Genomic DNA, 23,014 nt, shown 5'->3' with positions numbered 1-23,014 from the left:
CCTTGAAGCCATACAAGGCAATGTTGGATAAACTGAGAGGGGACTCCTAAAAGCTTCCCTTGAGCCTCTCGGTAAGTGGGGACCTGTGTAAAACCAGGGCACAGGATTGGGGCAGGGGGTGAACACCAGGCAGATAGGGTCTCTCCATCTGCAAGAACCGGCCACAGAGGCGAGAAGCTTCAAGGCCATCAGGAGGTCCCGTTCCTTAAGGAAAATCAGGTTGGAGGCTCTTGGAGCCCTCTTTACCCCTGACCCTGGGCATCTGTGGATGCTTCAGAGGACACAGGGCCAAGGGAAGAAGCAGGGAAACAGTTCGACAAGAGGCTGCACAGCACTGATTGGAAGCTCAGATGGTTCTGGGGCCGGGCAGGAAACTCAAGTGAGTGGACAGCTTGGCAGGAGGCAGCAAGGAGTGGTAGGGACTGGAGTGACCCATGAGCCTACGTTTTGGCAGAGGGAGCAACTGCCACTCAGCCACAGCTAAGAGTTCCTGTTCAATGCAAGCTGGGAAGCCCCATTTTAATATGAAACCACCTGATTTTTCAATGTTAGCAGTGCCTTCAAAGTTGTAAAAACTCCCATAAAGGCGGCACTAAACGCACCCAAGGGCCAGCCCCAACCCAGGAACAGAGGTCCGCAAGCCATGCCCTAATCCATGTAGACGGAGAAACGTATGGGGTGTGGAGCCCCACCAGTCCTGGAAAGGCACCCTGTGGGGAGAGGGCCCTGTGGAGGGGAGGTCCAGAAGGTGACTGTCCCAGCCAGACCCTGCTTAGCCCTTGATGGCTAGACACAGAGGCCATCCTGCCTTCTGAAGATAACTGAGTCCTCCAGAGACTACGAAACCCTCCAGCTGCTGTGGCCCAGCCTCCCAGGGATAAGCCTTCAGGCCCCCCAAAGACTAGAGCTAGCCCAGCCAAGGGGCTTGGCCACAGGCCGGGCTGGAGGGGGTGTGGGTGTCCAAAGGCTCTCCGGAAGTCAGGAACTGAGCTGGGCCCCCAAAGGCTCTGAAGCATGACTGACCACAAATGCAGAGGGGGAGGAGGGCAGAGTGTTTTCCTGGAATCCTCCAAGGCAGGGGATTTTTCTGGACTAGTCCAGCCCCTGGCACCCGCCCCTCCTGCCCAATCAAGGGCCACTGTCAACTGCAGCCCAGGTCCCACCCACCAACGGTGACCACTTCTGTGCCTTCACATCTCAGGCTTGAAGCTGCCAGTAACTGTGGGGCCGTGGGCAGACCACCACTGCCCTCCCTGACACAGTCCTTTCCTCTTATAATATGGTGGGGAAGGGAGTCCAGGGCTGCTCACAACTCTGAAGGCTGTCGTGGCTACGAGGACCCTGAGCTCAGATTTGGCATTAGAGTTTGTACTTAGGAGGCTCTTGAAAGGGCTTTGTGTGGGCTGCCAGGAGTTTTTTGAAATTGGGATTAGCTACCAACAATAACACATTGAGAGATTTCACCTAAAAATCTGGATTTCCAGTTTCTCTTCAAAAATCCAAAGCTCTAGCTGGCCCGGGCTGGTCATGAGGACTCAGCCCTTACCAGACCCACTCCCACCATCCCGCTTTTCCAGGGCCGCAGAGGCCCTGGGGTGGACTTCTGGCAGTTGTCACCTGTCTGGTGCCTCATAGGCATCTGGGCTGTGACTCTTAGGATTCCTAAATAGTCTCTCGCTTTTTACATAAAAAGCAGGAACCTGCCCAGTGTCATCAGGCAAACCCACGACGGGCAAGGTCTCCCGACCCAGGTCGGGAGGCCGCAGAGTGAGGGCCAGGCCAAGCCGGCCCACGAGCCCCTCGGTGGGGAAGGGGCGTGTCTCCACGCGGCTCCGCCCCGGCCAATGGGGAGAGGCCACGCCCCCTGCCGCGGCAGGCCCGCTCCCCGGTCTCTTAAGGCGCGACCGGCCTCCCCCGAGGCGACTCCGGAGCCCGAGCCCGGGGCGGGTGGACGCAGACTCGAACGCGGTTGCCTCGGGACCCAAGACCCCCGTCGGGCCCGACTGACCGGGAAAGACTGAGGCCGCGGCCTGCCCCGCCCGGCTCCCTGCGCCGCCGCCGCCTCCCGGTGAGTTTCTGCCGGGCTGGGGGGCTGCGGGCGGGGACGGGGGCGCCAGGGCCAGGCTGTGCACACGCGCGGTTCACGCGCTCGGACCGCCGCCGCGCGCACACACGCACTCTCGGGACCGCGGTCCCAGCCCCGCACGGTCACCCGGGCCGCCTGGCGGGCAGGCCCTGTGCGCTCCTTCCCCCGCCGTCCTGGGGCACCGACAGCCCCGCGGCCGGCCAGGGTGCGCGCCTGAGTGTGCGCCTGAGTGTGCGGTGAGCCCGAGGCTGCAAGCAGACAAAATAAACACCCCCTCCCATGCTTCCTTCTCCCACGGCTGGGCCCTCCGGCATGACCCGTTTTATGATTCAGACCCCTTTGAGGGGGATAGCCAAGGCGTAGGCTTGGTTACTTTTCCCTCCTGGGGTCCGGCAGTAGGTGCTGCTGTGCAGAAGGGCTGCCTGGGGTCCTCTGGACCCTTGTCACTCAAAGCACAGCTGGGGGGTACAGATATGCAGCCCTAGGGAGGGGCGGGGAGTGGCTGGTGGGCATCTGATGCCCATCCCTCCAGGTGGGGGATGGACCTGTACTGGCCAGGGCCCTTAGTGCTCCGGATAGCAGGGTGCCAGGTCTCTGCCTCTGCCAGGGAAGGGGCTTTGCATGGGCTGCAAACCCAGTGGCCTGGAGCCAGCCTAGTCCTTTGTGTCCCTGGGCTGGCAGTGCTGGGGCCTGAGGACTGCCGAGGTCCCCTGTGGTCACTGGCAGGCCAGCCGATTGGTGCCAACCATTCTGCCTCTCCCCCGTTCGTTAACGATTGCCACACCAGGGTCACTGACCGCCTCTCCTGCTGTGGCCCAGGGGTGGAGTGTGCAGGGTGGAAGGAAGAGGTCCTGGGGGTCTAGGTGTCCCCCTGCCTGCCTTTTGCACCAAGGACAGGTGAGGCTCTGAAGAGAGGCAGCGGGACCTAGAGCCCCCTTCCCCGGGCTGAGAGCCTCCAGGGCTGGGGACTGGATAAAATCTCCAAGGTCCCTTCACACTAGACTACTTTGGGTGTTGAGGGCATAGAGGGGTGGCCGGGCTGGGACCCTCCAAGCAGGGTCCATTAGGGCCAGTCCAGTGGGCAGCAAAGTCCAGGATGGGCCCAGCTATTGACAAAAACCCAACAGAGCTGGGGCAGGCAGGTGGGGGATGGGGAGCAGTCCCCTGAGTTTACTCTCTTCTCCCAGGGGAGTTGGCCTGGAGCTTCTGTAAACAGAGTGTCAGAGGCAGGAAGAGGCTCTGGTGATGAGCAGCCCAGCTGGATCCCCTCCAGACCATTATCTAGCCTCCCCTGGGCCTGGGGAGGGAGGATGCGCACACGCGTGCCAGCCTGGGGGCCGGGCACCGCCTGTCCCACCCCCGTCTCCTGCGCATTGGAACAGCTGTCCTGATACCTGTGGGTCTGGAGAGTCAGATGGAGGTGGGGCTGGGGGCTGGGGTCCCAGGGCATTTGTCTGGATGGCACCTCTCTCCATATTCTGGGAATGGGAGAAAGGGATTTAGCATAAGGAGCCTCTCAGACACTGCCCAGACCTGTGCTTAACCAAGGAAGGCCCCTCTGGCAGGCAGCCCAGGGGCCAGGGAGATGGCAAGGGAGATGCCCTAGGCAGGAGATGGGTCCGAGGCTCCTAGCTCCCATTACTGTCACCCCCACCGACAGCCCCGGGACAGCTGGGACAAGTCCCAAGTAAAGAGAATTAAGTCCTTGCCTGGGCTTATAAGTGGATCCTAACACTACACTGGGTAGCCTTTGGGAACAAGAAAGCAGGGCCCTGCTGAGCCCAGGAGGGAGCTCCCACCTCAGCAGCCCAGACAGCCAGTCCTGCCAGTGGAGCAGAGGTGTGCAGAGGGGAGGCTGCCCACAGAGCCATCCCTGACCACTGGACAGCCCTGAGCTCACGGGAGGGCAGCAAGGCCACCTAACTCTGTTAGTGACCTCTCCTGGACCCCCCATCAGCTGCCCTTAGAGTCTCCTCCCTGGGCTGGGGAGCCCAAGGCTCTGTGCTGCCAAGAAAACCAGCTCCCCTCACTGCTGTGGAATTTGCGTGAGTTCTTGGAGAAGGGGGAGGGTGCACGTGTGTGTGTGTGTGTGTGTGTGTGTGTGTCTGCAGGAGCACTGCCCAGTGGGTGTGTGTCTGGTGTGGGCGTGTCTGCATGCGCGTGACTGGAGCAGGGCTGTGTATTTGGGGGTGGGCGGGGGCGTTTCGGGGAGCCTGCTTGCACCAGGAGGGGCAGGGCCTCAGCCTCCTTCCTTTTATCGGTTTCCACATTCCAGAGTCAGCCGGATCGCTTTCCCTCCGCGCTGGGCCGCCGGCCTCCCCCGCTTTTCCTCATTCCAGCCTCCCTGGGTGTGAGGAGGCTGGAGGAGGCTCCCTCGGGCCACCTCGGTTTTGGGGGGAGGTGGGGGCGGGCCAGGGGCCAATTATTCTCCAAGGTTGGGGACGACCCCCACCAGACTCCTCGTGGGGAATGCAATAAGGCTCCGACATTCCTCAGGGGCTGCCTGAGAGATTTAATTAAGGAGGGAGGAGGGAGCCAGCCTGCACTGGGAAGGGGCTGAGGCGACCGCTGGGGCCCCTGCTGGCCCTGGGCCCCGAGCCCGGCTGGGCACTGAGAGCAGTGCGGGGGCTGGGTTGTGGTTCAGTGGCCAGGTCCTGTTCTGCCTCCCTGAGTCCATCCCGCCTGCCGATTGATCTGCTCACAGACCCCAGGGGCACCATTTCTGCCACGGGTTGGCCAAGAACCCTGGGTGACTGTGGGGGGTTCAGCATGGGGAACTTGAGAAAGGCAAGACCCCCTCCAGGGCCACTTCCTTCTCAGATCCCCAGGCCCAGGAAGCTTAGAGCTGGCGGCCTTCCCTGGTGACTAAGGTGTTCTTCTGGCAAGTTCAGGGTGAATTGCAGGTTAGGGCCTTTCTAGATGGGTGCTTGCCCCTGGGTGGGGACAGGGCAGTGAGGAGGCCCCGTGTGAGGCCTAGCCCTGGTGGCATCATACCTGCCGCGTGCCGACAGTGGCATCTGGACTGGCCCATTTCTAGTTGGGCTATAGCCACCACACAGCTCCCAGGGCCACAGGTGTCCTCCCTGACAGGTTGCACCTCTTGTGACTGAGATGGCACATCCCACTGCCCCAGGGGCTCACTTGAGCTGGGGCCTGGCCTTAGTCACTGGTCTCCCTGCCCTGGGCTAACAGGTCTGGCAGCTGCCAAGTTACCCACGGTGCCAATGAAGGCACCCACCTGGGGCTGGGCCAGCCTCCTGGGTGGAGGGAGGAGGGAAGGCCCTGTGCCTCCTCCTCTCCCAGCCCTGCCAGCTGGTCCACACCCGCTCCGGGATCCAGAGCCCCCTCCCTGCACAGGAAGACGAGCTGACATCCTGACAGTCCCCTTTGCTATCCTCTGCCCTGGTGTTCTGAACCCTGGCTGTGCAGAGGACTCGCTCAAGGAGCTTCTCCAAAATACAGCTCTGCCTGGGTCTCACCCCTAGAAAGTCTTTTTTTTTTTTTTGAGACGGAGTCTAGCTCTGTCCCCCAGGCTGGAGTGCAGTGGCGCAATCTTGGCTCACTGCAAGCTCCGCCTCCCAAGTAGCTGGGACTACAGGCGCCTGCCACCACGCCCGGCTAATTTTTTTGTATTTTTAGTAGAGACTGGGGTTTCACCACGTTAGCCAGGATGGTCTCAATCTGCTGACCTCGTGATCCTCCCACCTCGGCCTCCCAAAGTGCTGGGATTACAGGCATGAACCACCATGCCCAGCAGAAATTCTTGTTTAATTGGCCTGGGGGTGGGGCCCCAGCATGGAGGTTTTTTTGCTTCCTGGGTGATTCTGATGTGCAGCCCCGGGGCAAAGCCCTGGCGTCACAGGTGGGAGATGTTAGCCCAGAGAAGGGAGCGTGCTTGGGTGAGGTCACAAAGCGTGCTGAGTGCCTGACCGAGCTCCTGGCTGTGGCATTATCTGTGGAATGAAGAGCGCCAGCTTGGGGTGGTGGATGGAGTAAGAGGCTGACAGTGGTGTGGACCCCCGCTCAATCACCAGCCAGGGGTCCCCGCGCCTATACAGAGGGCCTACCTGCCGCAGTCCCTGAGGAACTCGAGGCCCAGCCCTCTCTGCCCTTTCTGTGAGGGCCCAAGACCCCTGACCTCTTTGCCCTGCCCTTGGGACTGCTGTGTCCCAAGGAAGGGGAGATGGGGCGGACCCAGCCGGGCCCTGAGCCTCCTCGGACACGTCAGCGAAACTGGAGCCAGCCGTCCTGGCCGCCGGCACAGTCCCGCCTGCCTGGAGGGGCTGGCAGACTCCCGGGGCTGGGCTGCTGCCAGGCCTCGCCGGCCACACAGAGCCTCGGCGGGCCAGCATGGGGAGCGGGGGCCCGGAGTCTCAGGGTCAGACCTGCAGCGCCTGTCCTGTACCCACGCTGAAGCATCCGGCACAGGAGGGGCGTGCTGGACTCAGACTGTCTGTCTGTCCAAGCCTGTCCCCTACTCAGCAGGCACACCGCCTGCCCCAGGATCACTGAGATGAGCTCGCCAGGGGCTGATGTGCTCGCCAGATGCCTGGGTCCCACCCCAGCCATGCTATCCCCTCGCCCGTCCCCGCCTGACCCTGGGCGTGTGTGGTGTACCCCAGGGGGGTGGGTGGACGTCCCCCTGGGAGATGAGATACAAGTGCCTTGTCCTCCTTACTCATAGGGCCCCTCCCTGAAGTCCTGTGCTGAAGGGGACTGCCAAAGGACAGATCACCCACCACATGCCCCCTTCCAGAACCGGAGATACCCCACCCCCGCCCCCAGCCCCCAGGGTGAAGAGCAGCCTTGGTGTGGGGATGTCCGATCTGTATAAAGCTGGCCTGAAACCCTCTCCCTTAGTAGTATCCGCGCCCGGGTGGCAGGCAGGCTTCTGCATTTATGAGTACCACCCTCTGCAGTGAAGTACACGTGCTTACCGACCACTTAGCACGTGCCCCGAGCACAAACCAAGTCACCCCAGACACAGGGGCCACGAGCAGTCCCCACTGCACGATGGGGGCTGAGGTAGGGGCCGTGGCTGGGCTGTGGACCCTGTCGCCCTATGCCAGCTACCGTGCTAAGGAGGGGGCAAGGCCCGCAGCAGCACTCAGCAAGGCTGAGGAACTTGGGTGGAGGAGGGAGACCCCAGACCCTCGCTGTCATCTTCCCACCCCTCAACATCCCCGAATCCCAGGGCTGCCTCCGGAACACCACCTGCACTGGGCAGAGGAAAAGGTCTCACCTCCCTGCCTGACTAGTGGATCAAATATCAAAGCTCAGGTCCTGGGATCACCGGGTGGGAGGGCGGGTTGGCGGTGGCAAACAGTGTGACCTGTAGACAGCCCCCAGCCCACACCAAGCACACGCCCAGACCCCAGGCGGGCGGGACAGCTTCCAGAACTTGTTAAAAGAACTTCCGCATTTGAAAACAAACAGAACAACAGAAAACTACAACTCCAGAGGGTGAGGGGGCAGGGCTGCTTGCACCAACTCCAGAGGTGAGAAACTGAGGCCCACAGTTGAGAAAGGGACTCTGGCCTCTGTCCCCTGCCACCCCGCCACCGTCCCCTCCACGGTCAGCCTTCCCCCACTGGGTTCCTCTTGGGGCTGCCTGATGGGTTCCTCAGTGCCAGGAGCCCCTGGCGGCGCCCTCAGAGCTGCCAGCCTGTAGCTTACAAACTCTGGGGTTTTCCAAAGCTCCAGCGCTGCCTCCTCCCTCCTCCCTTTGCTGTGGGGTATAAAATTGGGGCTCAGGCAAAAGAGCTCACCACACATTTTACGGGGCTGGGAAGCAGGCTGGCTGCTACCTGCTGGGTGGTCAGCCCACGACCCCAGCCCACAGTCCTGACCCAGACCCCTGCCCTGCTGACAGGGACGCACATTCCACAGCTCACAACCTGTCAGCCAGAAAGCCACCCTGTGGCCAGATGGACCCACAGCGTCCCCTCCCCCTTCACGACCTTGCTGGTTAAAGACCCAACAGTGTAGGGAGAAGAGCACCCCCCAGTATGTGCCCCTAAGAGCTGGCCTGCACACCTGGCCTCGCAGGGCTGAGGACTCCACATGCATCCCCCACTGCAGCCCTGAAGCGTCCCAGATACTCAGATGAAGAAACCGAGGTGTGAGAGCAAAGTCACTGTCTGTGGCCTCGCAGCTTGGACACCTCTGAGCCCAGGGCCGCCTGTCTGGAGTGAGAGCTTTTAACTGTGACCTTAAATGAGGCCCAAGGGGAGCTGAGGCCACAGTGGTGGCCAGGCTGGCCACGTGGCGGGTCCCTTCCCACCCTGGAACCTGGCTGCACCCTTCCTGACCCTGGCCTGGCCCCGCTGGGAGGACTAATTCAGGCAGAGGTGGCCTCACCCCCCACATGGACGTGGGTGGGGTGGGGGTCACTCACAGCCCACATCTGGAGGCCAGGCCGCACCCGCCGTCCTCTGAGTCAGTGAGGGTGGAGCGGGTCCCATAGGGGAGGAGAAGGCTGGGGGTGTGGCCCCAGGGCCTTAGGTCATCAGACACGAGCCCCCCTGGGGTGGTGCTGGCCGGGCCAGGGACATGTGCCTGGGGTTCGGGGTGCTAACTTCTTCCAGTGCTCAGTGCCAGGCCCTCCTGGGCTGTTCACTCGGCAGAGGTGAGCTAAGCGGGCCTGGAGACACCTATGGCAAAAGCAGGCCAGGTCTCACCTTAGGCACACGACAGCAAGGGGCACACCGCTAGGTCGGGGAGGCTTAGCCTGCTGGCCTCTGAAGGGCGCTTGTTGTCGCTAACAAGGGTCGGTGGCTTCTAGGGGAGACGACTCTGACAGTGCGATACTACAGGTGGGCAGGGCCTGCGTGGGCCAAACCCTGGAGACAAGGGCTCCTTCCTTCACCTTGAGCTACCCGCAGACCCCAGTGGCCACCTCACCAGTGATTTGTCTCATCTGTCCTGGGACCACCTGCTCCTCCTCCTTACATTCCAGAAACCCACGTACCTCGGGGAGAGGGAGCCCCATGGATGGGTCCCCCTAGCCTGGGGCAGTGGGGTGGAGTGCAGGCTGGGTGAGGGTCGTGTTCCCTGGACTACCTGCACGGCCTGTGTGGGGGAAGGGGAAGCCCAGGCTCCAGCACAAAGGGCTCTTGTATGAGCTGTAGGTGCCACTCAGCAGGGTGCTTCCTGGGGATGGGCTGGCACCCCGTATGAGGCTCATGGACTCTAGGGGTGCCAAGGTGGGGAGGGCTGCTCCTGGGGACCGCCCCAGTGGTCTCCCTAGGAGTCTAGGTGATGGGGGCCAGCCACAGACCTGCCTGACTTGGGCAGTGCAGCTAAGATCTGGAGCCTGGAGTGGCTGGTGGGAGCCCCCGCCCCCAGGACATCTAGAGGGCATGCACCCGTCACAGGCGGCTGTTGTACACCTGGACTCTGGCTTGGACTTGCTGGCACTGCAATGGCAGCAAGTCCCTGCACCTCCATGAGCCCTGCTTTCTTCTGTCTGCCCTGATGTGGCTGCTGGGGGGCTACCTGAGGTGATGGTAAACACTTAGTGTTCCTTAGTCCTTCCCACTTAGCTGGCACGTGGGAAGGATTTGCACCACCACTGCCGAGGGGATGGCTGCTGCTCATCTTTCTTGGTGCCCAGCTCAGGGCAGTCCCCAAGAAACAGTAGATGAAGCTGGGGGTGGGTGGCTCACGCTTGTAATCTCAGCACTTTTGGAGGCTGAAGTGGGCAGATACCTGAGGTCGGGAGTTTGAGACCAGCCTGACCAACATGGCGAAACCCCATCACTACTAAAAAAAAATACAAAAATTAGCTGAGCTTGGTGGCTGGCACCTGTAGTCCCAGCTACATGGGAGGCTGAGGCAGGAGAATTACTTGAACCTGGGAGGCGGAGGTTGCAGTGAGCTGAGATGACGCCACTGCACTCCAGCCTGGGCGACAGAGTGAAACTCCATCTCAAAAAAAAAAGAAACAGTAGATGAATGACTCTGCAGAGTTTTCCCAGGCCTGGCACTGCCCCTGGGGCTGCTATGTAGCCAGTGTCCCCACCTGAACCCTGTGGCCCCCCAGCTCCAGCTGTGTCACCAGCCTCAGCTCCCCGCCTCCCTCCCTCACAGGAGACACCTACCAATGCCTGTGACCTCTGCCCCTCCTCCAGGAACCTTCCCGCCGGCCACTTCCTGGCGGCCCGCAGCCCCCAGCCTAAGCAGGTCTGACTGCCCAAGTTGAAAAACATGGATCCCATAGTTTCCATGTGAAGTCTTCCCACTACAGTCCCTCCTCCAAGGAGGGCGGGACACGGAGCGTGGCAGCAGGAGCCGGGGACCAGGGCAGCCAGCTTCTCTGCTTACACACCCACCCAGCTGCCTGCCTGCCCCCTCTTCCAGACCCTGTAGGGAGGAGCTGCCGCTCCAAGTCCCACGATTCTCGATTCTCTCTTTCTCTGTCCACCTCTGAGGCAGGGGATGGGGGAACCTACCTAGGCAGAGGCAGGAGGGTTGGGGTTCAGGAGGAAGCGGTGCATGGTCACTGCACGTTCAGTGGATGTCAGGCCCCATGATGACCTCTATGTGCACTGGATGTAACGACAAGGTCACACAGTGAGGGAGTGACGGGGCTGGGACAGAACCTGGTTCAGGGGCACGGGCGACCTGACTTATAACCATTGGGTTCTCTCACATTTGGGGGCAGGAGCAGTGAATTCCCTCTGGCTCTTCCTGGTGTGGCTGCCCTCTAGGCCCCTGACTCACAGTCTTCTGTCTCTGCCTCCTCTCTGCTCCCAGGGACAGAAGATGTGCTCCAGGGTCCCTCTGCTGTTGCCGCTGCTCCTGCTCCTGGCCCTGAGGCCCAGGGTGCAGGGCTGCCCATCCGGCTGCCAGTGCAGCCAGCCACAGACAGTCTTCTGCACTGCCCGCCAGGGGACCACGGTGCCCCGAGATGTGCCACCCAACACGGTGGGGCTGTACGTCTTTGAGAATGGCATCACCACGCTCGACACAGGCAGCTTTGCTGGCCTGCCAAGCCTGCAGCTCCTGGACCTGTCACAGAACCAGATTGCCAGCCTGCCCAGCGGGGTCTTCCAGCCACTCACCAACCTCAGCAACCTGGACCTGACAGCCAACAGGCTGCATGAAATCACCAATGAGACTTTCCATGGCCTGCGGCGCCTCGAGCGCCTCTACCTGGGCAAGAACCGCATCCGCCACATCCAACCTGGTGCCTTTGACACGCTCGACCGCCTCCTGGAGCTCAAGCTGCAGGACAATGAGCTGAGGGCACTGCCCCCGCTGCGCCTGCCCCGCCTGCTGCTGCTGGACCTCAGCCACAACAGCCTCCTGGCCCTGGAGCCCGGCATCCTGGACACTGCCAACGTGGAGGCGCTGCGGCTGGCCGGTCTGGGGCTGCAGCAGCTGGACGAGGGGCTCTTCAGCCGCTTGCGCAACCTCCACGACCTGGATTTGTCCGACAACCAGCTGGAGCGAGTGCCACCTGTGATCCGAGGCCTCCGGGGCCTGACGCGCCTGCGGGTAGCCGGCAACACCCGCATCGCCCAGCTGCGGCCCGATGACCTGGCCGGCCTGGCTGCCCTGCAGGAGCTGGACCTGAGCAACCTAAGCCTGCAGGCCCTGCCTAGCGACCTCTCGGGCCTCTTCCCCCGCCTGCGGCTGCTGGCAGCTGCCCGCAACCCCTTCAACTGCGTGTGCCCCCTGAGCTGGTTTGGCCCCTGGGTGCGCGAGAGCCACGTCACACTGGCCAGCCCTGAGGAGACGCGCTGCCACTTCCCGCCCAAGAATGCTGGCCGACTGCTCCTGGAGCTTGACTACGCCGACTTTGGCTGCCCAGCCACCACTACCACAGCCGCAGTGCCCACCACGAGGCCCATGGTGCAGGAGCCTACACCCTTGTCTTCTAGCTTGGCTCCTACCTGGCTTAGCCCCACAGAGCCGGCTACTGAGGCCCCCAGCCTGCCCTCCACTGCCCCACCTACTGTAGGGCCTGTCCCCCAGCCCCAGGACTGCCCACCGTCCACCTGCCTCAATGGGGGCACATGCCACCTGGGGGCACGGCACCACCTGGCGTGCCTGTGCCCTGAGGGCTTCACAGGCCTGTACTGTGAGACCCAGATGGGACAGGGGACACGGCCCAGCCCTACACCGGCCATGCCGAGGCCACCACGGCCCCTGATGCTGGGCATCGAGCCGGTGAGCCCCACCTCCCTGCGTGTGGGGCTGCAGCGCTACCTCCAGGGGAGCTCCGTGCAGCTCAGGAGCCTTCGCCTCACCTACCGCAACCTATCGGGCCCTGATAAGCGGCTGGTGACGCTGCGGCTGCCCGCCTCGCTCACTGAGTACACGGTCACCCAGCTGCGGCCCAACGCCACCTACTCCATCTGTGTCATGCCTTTGGGGCCCGGGCGGGTGCCGGAGGGCGAGGAGGCCTGCGGGGAGGCCCGCACACCCCCAGCTGTCCACTCCAACCACGCCCCAGTCACCCAGGCCCGCGAGGGCAACCTGCCGCTCCTCATTGCGCCCGCCCTGGCTGCGGTGTTCCTGGCTGCGCTGGCTGCAGTGGGGGCAGCCTACTGTGTGCGGCGGGGACGGGCTGTGGCAGCAGCGGCTCAGGACAAAGGGCAGGTGGGGCCAGGGGCTGGGCCCCTGGAACTGGAGGGGGTGAAGGCCCCCTTGGAGCCAGGCCCAAAGGCAACAGAGGGCGGTGGAGAGGCCCTGCCCAGCGGGTCTGAGTGTGAGGTGCCACTCATGGGCTTCCCAGGGCCTGGCCTCCAGTCACCCCTCCACGCAAAGCCCTACATCTAGGCCAGGGAGAGACAGGGCAGCCGGGGCCAGGCTCTCAGCCAGTGAGACGGCCAGCCCCCTCCTGCTGCCACACCACGTAAGTTCTCAGTCCCAACCTCGGGGACGTGTGCAGACAGGGCTGTGTGACCACAGCTGGGTCCTGTCCCCTCTGGACCTCGTCTCCTCGTCTGTGAGATGCCGTGGCCCAGCTGATAAGCCCAAATGTCCCCAGAACCGAGTGCCTATGAGGACGGCGTCCGCCCTGCCCTCCGCAATGTGCAGTCCCTCGGCACGCCGGCCCTGCCATGTGCTGGTAACGCATGCCTGGGCCCTGCTGGGCTCTCCCACTCCAAGCAGACCCTGGGGGTCAGTGAAGGAAGCTCCCAGAAAGAGCAGAGGGAGAGCAGGTGGGCGACGGGGCTGTGTGACTCTAGCTTTGGCCCCAGGAAGCGAAGGAACAAAAGAAACTGGAAAGGAAGATGCTTTAGGAACATGTTTTGCTTTTTTTAAAAAAATACATATATTTATAAGAGATCCTTTCCCATTTATTCTGGGAAGATTTTTTCAAACTCAGAGACAAGGACTTTGGTTTTTGTAAGACAAACGATGATATGAAGGCCTTTTGTAAGAAAATAAAAGATGAAATGAAATGTGTTTCTTGGGCTCAGCCCCAGGGTAGAAGGGCTGGGTGGAGGGAGATCGAGGAGCAGCCCTTGCTATGGGGAGCCAGGGCCCTCAGTCAGCATCCCCTGGGCTTGGGCAGCCCTCCCAGGTGTCCTGACCTGGGTGCCATCCACCCTAGGCTTGAATGAGGTGAGGCTGGGCCCAGGTGGGGCAGGGCTGCCTCTGGCCTGGGACAAGGACGGGTCAAGAAGCCTCACCTGGGGCCGGGCGCAGTGGCTCAGGCCTGTAATCCCAGCACTTTGGGAGGCCGAGGCGGGCGGATCACGAGGTCAGGAGATCGAGACCATCCTGGCTAACACGGTGAAACCCCGTCTCTACTAAAAAAAAAAAAAATACAAAAAAAAAAAAAAAAAAAAAGAAGCCTTACCTTCCCCAGGCCCTGTCTTCTGGCAGCAGGAGCTCTGGCCCATGTGCGGCTGGGAGAGGCTTGTGGCAGATATGGGGCCATGTGAGGCCCTCCTGGGTTGGTCTGATGGGCAGTTCACTGCCTGCCTTCCTCTAGGGATAGGGCCCTGGGCTATCTCATTCCAGGCCTCATGGATGGTCCCGGGACCAGATGGCCTCCAGGACCTTCCCTACAGTGTCTCGGGAGAGCCAGGTTTGCATGGCCCAAGCCCCATGCCACCCCACTGCCCAGCACGGGTGCAGCAGGGAAATCCTGCTCCCTGCCTCCTGCTCCCGGCTGCAGTGAGGGCTTTGTTGGGAGAGAAGTGTGAATCATCAAAGGCAGGGACCCCATGGGTGGGGAGAAAGGAGCTGAGCCCCAGCTGGCAGGACAAGCTGGGGGACAGGAACAAAGGGCCCAGGCTGGCTTGCAGATGGTGCCAGGATTGGTGGCCTTGGGATGCCCCCTCAGCCCCTGCATTAGGGATGTGCCCAGGCTTTCTGGAAACCCTAGAAGTGGAAGCATTTTCCAGGAAGGCTGCATGCTGAGGTGGGGGCAGGGATGCTGAGTGCAGCTGTGGCCTGGACTGGGTGCAGGGAGCTTGGGGACAGTGATAGACACAGAGCACCTTTTCCTGTTACCCTCAGTGGGAAGGAGGGGAGGGGGCCCACTGGGCTGCTGCTGCAGGGGCACCCAGAACATGCTGGAGTGAGCCTCCTGCAGACCCCATGCCACTGTCCCACAGGTCATGGCCCCAGCCCCCAGCACTCAGGCTCACCCCTGGTGGGACAGAGTCAGCCAAGCCAGACCCAGGGAGTAGGCCCCGCGGCGCGGGTGTTGATGTCAGTGCCGAGTCAGGCCCAGCCACGCGAGGCTCTGGATTCAATTAGCGGCTGCTGAGGTCTCTGGCACAGGGAGGGAAGAGGCGGGCCGTGGGTCATGGCGGGCAGTGGGTGGTGGCAGTGGGCCTGGGTGGGGCCCCTTCTTCCTAAGGCAGCAGTGGCAGCCCAGGTGGGTTTCCTGTAGGCCTGGGTCCCATTAGGGGAGTGGCTGCAGCCAGGCCTGCCTCCCCCTTCCCGTGGCTGCCTTGTCAAAGGGGCCTTTGTGGGCCTGAGGCTGCCGCTGAACACAGTGGCTGCTGAAAAAATGTTTTCACTGCAAAGCAAACCTGGCCGAGTGGGACAGTGGTGGGGTGTAGTCGGGGGGTGACAGGGCCCAAAGAAAGGAAGCCTTCCCAGGAACAGTGTCTGGAATGTGCCCTCAGATCAGGGCTTCGGGGAAGGGGAGAACCCAGCCAGGGGGTGGCCAAGCTGAGATGCAGCCTCGATCCGGGACAAGTCCCCCGACTCAAGGCCAGGGACCAGGGGCAGATGTGGGGGTGTGCGAGCCCCCATCACCAGGTGCTGACCACAGCAGGCTCTGGGCCATGTGGGTGACATATGCTCTTGTTTTATGCCCGGCGACCTCATATATTGAAAAGGAGCAGCTTCAGGGAGGGAAGTCAGTGTGCTCACAGTAAGTGGAGACAGGACCCCAGCACCTGCTCCCCAGCCACGGATGGGGCTGCCAGCCACGCGGGAGGGCTTAGGGCCACTGTGAGCTACAGAAGCAACAGACCCTACTTCTATGGGGGTAGGGGGTGATACAGTTCGCCCAGCCCCCTCAAAGGTGTTCATACACTCATCCCCACTCAGTTCACACCCAGAAGCATGGCACCCAAGACAGGTGTATCTTTGCGCCTCCCAGACCAAAGCATGAGATGTTCCTTCAGTGCAGGCTGCCGGTCCCTCTCATTATCCTCCCACCTCCACCTGGCACCAAGCATGGTGCCAGGCACACAAAGTGCTGGGCAGCCCTCCATGGATGCTTCCTGAGCACAGACAGGACCTTGGTGTTTGAGGCTGGCCTGGCTCCCAGCCCCCGCTCCTCCTACTGTGGCCGGCTTCCCCTCAGATACTCCACGAATGTCACGGGGAGGGCATAGGTGGGAGCACAGTGAGGCCCGTGGGTGAGGATAAGGCGGAGACGGGGTGTGGGCACGAACCCTGGCCGCCTCTAGCTCTCCTAAGGGCACACACTGTTCTGCCCAAGAAAAGATGGAAAATCTGTAAAACAGAAGAACTCGAGGGTGGTGGAGTGGATGCAGTTGCCAACTTCCCGTGCCCATAGATGACACTCCAGACTTTCCATGCTCAGCCCAGATTCACTCAGAGGTCCCGGCACCCCAGGGAGTCAGTAGGGGGCTCCAGCTTCCAGGATGCCTGGGGGTGCAGGGGACCCACCACCTCTCAGAACAGCTGGGGGGCTGGCACACATCCTTGGCATCCACCAGCTTCATGGGGGCTGGAGAGTCCCGGCTCCCTTGCCAAGGGTGCCAGGAAGGCAGAGCAGGGGCCAGGGCTTGGGGGCAGAGGACCCTGGCCTGGCCACCCATCTGGGAGTGATTTGAGAAATTCCAGTCCTCAATGGTCCTTCGAGGCTATTCTTAACTGTGGTAATTACAGGGTCAGCCTTGGCCAGTGGCACCGTGAGGTCTGGGCATCATTAACTCCTCCAGAGGCCACACTGGGGCGGGACAGGAGATGCTTGCAGGGGATGGGGACCCTGTCACTGGGGGCGGAGCCTGGAAGGCAGGAAGTGGTGGGTGGAAGTGACCGGTGCTGGGTCCCTTCACACCAATGCCTCTGCTGGGGGCCCTGCAGGGAAGGAGCTGTCTGAACTAGAAAGGTCTAGAAGACAAGATGCCAGGCAGCTCCAGGCCCAGGATGGGGTACATGGGGACAGATCCTAGACGTGGAGTCTGAAGGCCCGGGAGCTCTGACTCCTCAAGGCAGGGCGGGTCCCATTGACTCCTCCCTGAATCCCCAATGCCCAGAGCAGGCAGGAGGCTGAGGGCAGCCCTGACTCTGCCTCTCGCCCTCCATGTGACTTCAGGGAAGGTGCTGAATCTTGCTCACCTTTGCCTCCCTCATCTGTAAAATGGGCCTTGCCAGCTTCTCAGCCCCTCCATGGGTGTGAGAGGATGTCCATGGGTGTGAGAGGATGGAAGAGGGCGTCACTGTCACCCTGACCCCTACCCCTCCTCTGGTCAGCTCTCAGCCGGGGGAAGCCCTTGGCAGGAGCTTTCACTGGTATTCATGTGGGACCTCTTTTGGGGACTCCCCGGAAGATCCCACAGCCTTCCTTACTCCCAGACACATACCCTTGCTGCTCCCAGAGCCTGGACAGGTCATTGTTGCCTGTGACTCAGTTTCCTCAGTTATGCAATGGAAGAAGGAATAAGCTTGCCAAGGACCACCCCTTTCCCGGCTCTGACGTTCTCAGATCCCCCTGCCTGCGAAGATTCCAGCAAGGCCCTCATGAGTCACGGCTGAAGCTTCAGAAGGCGGATGGAGTCCCTGTCGCTCCACCCTGGCCCTGCCTGGCTACGTCTCTGAACACCCCCAGCCTCAGTTTCCCCAGCTGTGTTGTGGGTGGTCTGAACGGATGGGTCACTCATAAATGCTTGCCCTGGGCCTCCTGGTGTCTGGCTCCGGAGCCGCAGTGGGCCAAGGCCAAGACTTGCCACCTGGCCAGGACTGCCATGCACTGCCAAAAGCCCTCTCCACACACTTCTGGGGGCAGATGGAAGGATGAGGTGCGCTTGGAGCCCCCCAGGCTGCCTGGACACCAGCCTCACCTGGGGACACACCTCAGCATAGAACAGGACAGCCATATGGCTGGTGCGGAGTAGGCAGCATAAACCTCAGTGGGCCACATAATTATGCCAAGGCCCACCTCCACCTCCACCTCCACCTCTACCTCCACCTCTACCTCCACCTCCAACCTGCCAGGCTGTCCAACAATGCGCACGCCCACCCTCCTATCATAGCCTGGAGCCTCCCTGGGCCTCAGCCCTACCAGAACATCCACAGAAAAATGAAGTGCATTCTTGCATTTCCGGACCACACCCTCTCCCTGAATGCCAAGCATGACTGTGTCAACCCCCCGCCATGAAACCTCTGGTGACCAAGGGCCCACTCTACTACCAGGGGCCAGAGGGGTACCAGAGCACCTGCTGTAGGTGACACCTGGAAGCGTCAGGGGTACAGGGCCAGGTGTCTGTCGCAAGGCCTTGCAGCCCAGATCAGGTACCCAGAACAGCCCGGAGATCAGCCCGCCTCATTGACAGGCCAGATCAGGTGCCCTTGCCAGCGGCGCCCTGGGTCATTAGCCCCCCAGCCCACCCGCGTGTCGCAGCTCCTACCCCGGTGAGGTGTCCAAGGTGAGGGAGGCCAGGGCGTTGGAGAAGACCCGCGTGTCCCACAGTTTCACTTCATGCTCACGCATCTGCAGGGAGGGCGAGAGAGGGGCTCAGAGGGGCCTGTCCCTCAGAGCCCCACCCAGGGGCTCCCAGGAAACCCAGTGCCTGAGGGTACCGCCTGACACAGGGCACCTGCCTCAGAGCAGGGCTTGGAGTAGGGATGGGAGTAACCCCAAGGAAAGAGAGTTTGGGTTTTCATGTTCTGCCCCTTTAAGAACCCTTAGGTGACAAGGGATGAGGGGCGGTTCCCTCCATGGACTCAGTCCCTGTGGGGCCACTATAGCTCCTGGGGTCAGGCTGAGCTATTACAAATGGAATCTGCCAGTTTTCAGCAGCCGTCAGTCCCCTGAGGCTCTGAGACCCGGCTGCAGTCAGGCCGTATATGGACAGGCCTGGAACTGGCCCTCAGTCCCCCGCCTCCCATTGGCTTCGTCCCTGCCTGAAGGGCTGGACACATCCCCACCTGGCCATGCCCTGCTCCTCCAGGAGGAACCCCCTACCTGGTTGAATCCAGTAGACACAAGGTGCTCCCGGGAGCCCGTCCATGCCAGCCGGCTATCCCTGCTGTTCTCATGGGCCTGTGTGCTCTGCAGGAGGCAAGAGGTGGACCTGAGCCCCCAGGCCCCCTGCTGGCGGGCGGGGCCCCCTGGACTGGGCCTGAGCTGGGGAACTTCTGCTGCCCACCTGCCTGAAAACCTCATAGAGGGTGGGAAGGGCTGGGTCCTTCTCCACATCCCCACTGGGACCAAAGGTGGTCTCCAAAGCACCCCAGGGATCAGTCCCACCTCCGCCCCAGCTGAGAGCAGCTCTGCGCCCAGAGGCCAACCTGACTGCTCCTCCCGAGTGCCTCGCTCCCCAGCTCCAGGCCCCTTCCCTACTGCACACCAGGGGCTAAAGGCACTGGCACTTTCTTGCCCCCACGAGCTGTGTGATCCGGGGGACGCCACACTCTCTCAAAGTGTCATTTCTCTCGCTTGTGTAAGGGGCACCCGGTGCGGTGCCACCCACTTCCCAGGGCTGTTGCCATGTGGAAAGGCAGGGCTTGTGGCAAAGTGCCGTGTAAATCGGGGGATTTTGAGGATCACTGCCGCCGCCCCAGGCAGGAGGCAGGGCCTGGGACCCACCTCTGGGCAACGTCCAGAGAGCGCCAAGCAGTGCCTCTCCTGGCCCTCCCAAGGTGCTGGAGTTGCCAGCAGGAAAGCTCCCGGCCCCCGGGAGGAGAGGGAAGCTCACATGGTGGGTGGGGCCCTGTCCTCCTGGGCCCTGGCAGTAGGGAGCTGAGGGGGCCAGAGGAAATGCAAACAGCTCCTCCCAGTCACCCTGGCCCCTGGAGCCTGAGACAAAGGACCCTGTTACCAAAAATAGCTCACCCCAAACCATGGCCAGCTTCCTCTGAGCTTCCCACGATCTCCTTGGGAATGAATGAGGGAGGGAAGCAGCCTGCGAGGAGCTGGCCTGGGGCCCCCTCCCCAGCCCGTGGAGGCTGACTCCAGCGTGGGAGACCATCGGAAACGGCTCCAGGTCCCGTCCTTCGAGGGGCTTTTCTCACTGTTCCCTTCCCACCAGGCTGCGGCCGGCACAGGAAGTTGGGGCTGGAGCCTGAGAACCAAGGCCCCACCGCCGTCTCTCCACGTAAGAGGGGATATCGGGTCAGGACAAGGGTCGAGCCATTGGCCAGCCCTGCCCTCGACACCCGGAGAGGGTCACAGTGTCATTCAGGATCCTGCCTGCTCGGTGTTTAGTGTGCAAATATCTGTGTGTGCGCAGCCCACCAGGGGGCTCCTAGTTTGTCCAAAAGCCATTCATTCATTCAAGAAACACACAAGGCCTCCCAGAGACCAGAACTGTGCTAGGAGCTGGCGGTGGGGCCGGATGGTTCTCAGCTAGAGGGCAGGTGCTGGGGGGAAGCAGTGCCCCTCGCTCATCTATTTTCTCCTCATATGGATATTTGAGCGACACACTATTCGAGATGACACGGTGAACAAAATGGGAAAAGTCCCCGTGCCCGTAGAATAAACACGTCGGGGGGGCAGATGTACGCCAAACAGAAATCAGTGTGTCATTCCATCTGACTGTGCCTGCCATGGGGGAACCGCACGGTGTTAGGGGAGGAAGCTCTGGAGGTGGACCCAGGAGAGCCCCAGCCCAGCCACCACGGCCACCTTCCATGGTGGGTCAGTCACCGGCTCTGTGCCTCAGTTTCCATGTCTGTAAAAAGCACTGTAACAGAATTTACTTTTTTTTTTTTAATCTTTCCTGTGGTGCTGAAGGACCTACTTTTGAAGACGGCCATAAGGAGTAAGAGGGAACACTTGTAGAAGGCTCAGGATTGTGTCTGACAGGTGTCACGTGTGCATGTCTCACAAGTGATAGCAGGGTACCGTCAGAGTGTAAATGAGGGAAGACCTAGCGTCATTCCCACTAGGCTGTGAGGGTTGACAGGCGTGAGCCAGCTATGGGAACTAGCATCCGCAAAGAGTTGAAAACTGGACGCAGAGAGACCCCCTCAGCCAGCAGCTGGGGATGCAGAAGGTGGAGGCCGGGCCAAGCCTGCAGGATCCCTCCGGGGCTACCACTGAGCACCTTTCACCTAGGGGGCACAGGCTAAGGCTAGGGGTGAGACATCCCTTGGCCTGTATCTCCCACCTTCCTAATTCACATGTGGGAAGCCAGAGGCGCAGAAAGAGGAAGCCATGGTGCAAAGTGGCCCGGCCCCAGCTGTCTCCTCCACCTGCACAAGAGGGCCGTGAGGCTCACAGTGGTGATGAGACTTGCACAAAGTCGCGGCTAGGAGGCAGCAGGGAAGGGAGGAGGAGCCGCCCAAGACCACAGCTGCCCCAGAAACACTCTGGTTTCCAGCAAACATCCTGGGCCAGCTCTCGCTCCCTGGAGTGTTCAGCCCAGCCTTCAGAGCTCCAGGTAAGAGCTTTGGCTGTGCCCAGCCACTCCCCACTGTGGGGACACCTAGCTCAGTTTGCCCAGAGACCACAGGAAGCCCCCAAGTGAGGTAGGGGGTCAGTGGCCCACCCCTTACTCTGTAACTCCTTATCAATGGAGTGATCACCAGTATCAAAAATGAGAGGTGGGCTGGGTGCAATAGTCCCTGCTGTAATCCCAACACATTGGGAGGCTGAGGCGGGAGGACTGCTTGAGCCCAGGAGTTCCAGAGCAGCCTGGGCCACAAACTGAAAAACTTCTTAGAAAAACAAACATTAGGCCGGGCACAATGGCCCACGCATGTAATCCTAGCACTTTGGGAGGCTGAGGCGGCGGGATACCTGAGGTCAGGAGTTCAAGACCAGCCTGGCCAACATGGTGAATCCCCATCTCTACCAAAAATACAAAAATTAGCTGGGAATGGTGGCAGGCGCCTGTAATCCCAGCTACTCAGGAGGCTGAGGCAGGAGAATCACTTGAACCTGGGAGGCGGAGGTTGCAGTGAGCCGAGATTAAGCCCTTGCACTCTAGCCTGGGTGACAGAGCAAGACTCTATCTCGAAAAAAAAAAAAACCCAACTAGCTTGACGTGGTGGTGCGTGCCTGTAGTCCCAGCTACTAGGGAGGCTGAGGCAGGAGGATCGCTCGAGCCCAGGAGGTCAACGCTGCAGAAAGCCGTGATGGCGCCACTGCACTCCCGCCTGGGTGACAGAGCGAGACCCGTTTGCCAGCCTCAGCAAGCCTCAGAGAAGAGCCCTCTCTCCAGCTCCTCATTCTCCTGGGTAGCGGGCAAGAACAGGGGCTGCAGCTGAGACCCAGGCATCCTGTTACCCTGCATCCCCAAGGGCCCCCCCCAACCTGGTTCTGAGAACAGGAGGGGCTGTGGCAGGGCAGGAGCAGTGCCAGCCCCGCAGGGGGTGAGGAGGGGAGGCGTATGCTCACCCCTTCATCACCATGGCAACACTTCCTGTGCAGGGCAGGATGATTTCAGGAGCAGCCCTGGCTCCCTGCTTGGGTAAGGGGACCTACTTTAATAGTAAGACTCCCCCAGTCACTCCCTTCTCTCCTCTGAGGCTCACCACCCCCAACTGGCCTGTCTGATGCACTGGGGTTCCTAGAGGGCTCAGTCTGGGGCCCCCTCCCACCTAGACAAGGGTTCTGAGTCCTCCACACTCATTTGGGGCTGCCACTTCCCCAGAACAGCCTGGGCTCCAGAGCCTCACCCAGCCTCAGCTAGGCCAGTTGTACAGGGAAGGGGCGGCAGTGGGGGTCCGGGGGGTTGTGCAATCAGATGGGTGAGCCTGCCTCTGTCACCCTGAGGTGGGACTCTGGAGAAGCCACAGAACCATCTGACCCTTGGGGTCTATACCTCCAAGGAAATGGAATATGCCAAGTGCCTGGTGCATAACAAAGGCTCATACATGCAGTCTAAGAACCAAGCAGGGGTGTGAGCAGGAGGAGTCGCCCTAGGGTCCCCTGCTCCAAGCTCATGCCTGAGGCAGGGCTCCAATAAGACAGTGGCGGACGGACTCCCTGGCCCACTCCGGGCTCTGGGACAGCACCAGGGCTCAGGTGGGGTGGACCCACAGAGGACAGAGGTTGGATGGAGGGCAGGCGGCTCCGCTCCCTGACCCCCAGCCACACCCCACTAGGCAGGAAGGAGGGTTGCCAGAGAAAGCGCTCCCAGAAGGCCTCTCCCTCAAGTCGGCTCCTCGGCTCACACCGGCCCTGGCTGCCAGCAGCGGTTTTCCTAATAGAAGCCAGGTGTGGGCCAGATGCCCTGGGCGGAAGTGGGGGGCAGGGCCACACGGAGAGCGGCATTCCAGGCCTGCTGCCCCCGCACCAGGGCCCGA

At 61.5% G+C, this 23,014-nt stretch overlaps 2 protein-coding genes across 5 annotated transcripts in view; one reads left to right on the top strand and one right to left on the bottom strand.

Moving 5' to 3' along the window:
* The window catches only part of CORO7 (coronin 7), a 65,646-nt gene that overhangs the window by 16,410 nt on the left and 26,222 nt on the right, over positions 1–23,014 (bottom strand). For all 4 annotated transcript variants that reach the window (XM_010353921.2, XM_010353922.2, XM_030925610.1 and 1 more), the window contains 2 exons: positions 18,726–18,812; positions 18,169–18,251 (listed from right to left, as the gene is read on the bottom strand). In XM_010353921.2, the coding sequence (XP_010352223.2) occupies positions 18,169–18,251; positions 18,726–18,812 (170 nt within the window). The remainder of the gene's footprint in view (positions 1–18,168; positions 18,252–18,725; positions 18,813–23,014) is intronic.
* VASN (vasorin) lies at positions 1,884–13,500 on the top strand. The gene is made up of 2 exons (XM_030925611.1): positions 1,884–2,068; positions 10,844–13,500. Exon 2 carries the CDS (start codon positions 10,853–10,855, stop codon positions 12,872–12,874), a length of 2,022 nt encoding a protein of 673 aa, XP_030781471.1. The 5' UTR covers positions 1,884–2,068; positions 10,844–10,852; the 3' UTR covers positions 12,875–13,500.

The sequence above is a fragment of the Rhinopithecus roxellana genome, chromosome 20 (genome assembly GCF_007565055.1).
Source record: "Rhinopithecus roxellana isolate Shanxi Qingling chromosome 20, ASM756505v1, whole genome shotgun sequence".
NCBI lineage: Eukaryota > Metazoa > Chordata > Mammalia > Primates > Cercopithecidae > Rhinopithecus > Rhinopithecus roxellana.
The sequence above is the reverse complement of the archived record's forward strand: the minus strand, read 5'-3'. Positions and strand labels throughout refer to the sequence as shown.